The 1,381-nt window shown below is 41.9% G+C and overlaps 1 protein-coding gene across 1 annotated transcript in view; it reads right to left on the bottom strand.

The window, feature by feature from the left end:
- Positions 1-1,381, bottom strand: part of LOC106875431 (protocadherin Fat 4) — a 483,512-nt gene that overhangs the window by 32,859 nt on the left and 449,272 nt on the right. Inside the window, exon 33 of the mRNA XM_014923579.2 lies at positions 160-333. Coding sequence (XP_014779065.1) covers positions 160-333 — 174 coding nt within the window. The remainder of the gene's footprint in view (positions 1-159; positions 334-1,381) is intronic.

Consider the following 1,381-nt stretch of genomic DNA (forward strand, 5'->3'; position numbering starts at 1 on the left):
ACCACCACCACCATCATCATCATCATCATCATCATCATCATCATCATCATCCTCATCATCATCATCACCACCAACAGTATAAGTAGCGGCAGAAACAATAATAACAACATCAATACAAATAGAAGCATCACTAGCAACAAGAACAATATTATAATTTACCTCTAATATGTATTTGTCTTCAGTCTCGGCATCAAACTGTGAAGTCTTTTTAACTTTGATGATGCCTGTCTTTGGATGAATCTTAAACAACGAAGCATTGGATCTCTTCAGAAAATAACGAACTTTTCTGTTTATAGGGTTCTTGTCTTTATCTTCAACTGAAAGGCTGGGACTCTGATATCAAAAGAAAAATCTCACAACAACAAGAACAACAATAATAATGGTTTCAAATTTTGGCATAAGGTTAGCAACTTCGAGTGAGTGGTACTAGTCGATCACATCGATCCCAGTGCTCAACTGCTACTTATTTTATCGATTCTGAAAGGATGAAAGCAAAATCGACCTCGGCGGAATTCGGACTCAGAACATAAAGACGGGAAAAATGCTGCTAAGCATTTTGCTCGGCGTGCTAACGATTCCTATTTCTTTATTGCCCACAAGGGGCTAAACATAGAGGGGACAAACAAGGACAGACAAAGGGATTAAGTCGATTACTTTGACCCCATTGCGTAACTGGTACTTAATTTATCGACCCCGAAAGGATGAAAGGCAAAGTCAACCACGGCGGAATTTAAACTCAGAACATAATGTCGGGCTAAATGTCGCTATGTATTAGGCAAAAAGCCAAAATTTTAGCAGAAGGGCTTTCCTGCAAAGCTTTACGTGTAGAGCCCACTTTCTCCAAGGCCACTTTTGCAGCGAACGTCCCAGGTCTAAGACAGTCACATCTGATGACTGTAGGTTTATCAGACATATGCACATTTTACAGTTATGCACTTAGTTTATTCATATGATGAAGGCGCATGGCTCAGTGGTTAGAGCGTCGGGCTCACAATCATGAGGTAGCGAGTTCGATTCCCAGACTGGGTTATGTGTTGTGTTCTTGAAGAAGAAGCTTTCTTTCCTGTTTCTCCATTTCATTCAGCTGTAGAAATGAATTGCAACGTCACTGGTGCCAAGCAGTATCGGCGTTTGCTTTTCCCTTGGATAATATCGGTGGCGTGGAGAAGGGAAGCTGATATGCATGGACGACTGCTAGTCTTTCATAAACAACCTTGCTCAGACTTGTGCTTCGGAGGGGGAAATTTCTAGGTGCAATTCCATGGTCAGTCATGACCGAAGGGGGTCTATCCCCTTTATTCATATGATCGATACACACGCAAGCACACACACACACACACACACACACACACACACACACACACACACATACTGCCTGACA

Source organism: Octopus bimaculoides, chromosome 15, assembly GCF_001194135.2.
Source record: "Octopus bimaculoides isolate UCB-OBI-ISO-001 chromosome 15, ASM119413v2, whole genome shotgun sequence".
Classification (NCBI taxonomy): domain Eukaryota; kingdom Metazoa; phylum Mollusca; class Cephalopoda; order Octopoda; family Octopodidae; genus Octopus; species Octopus bimaculoides.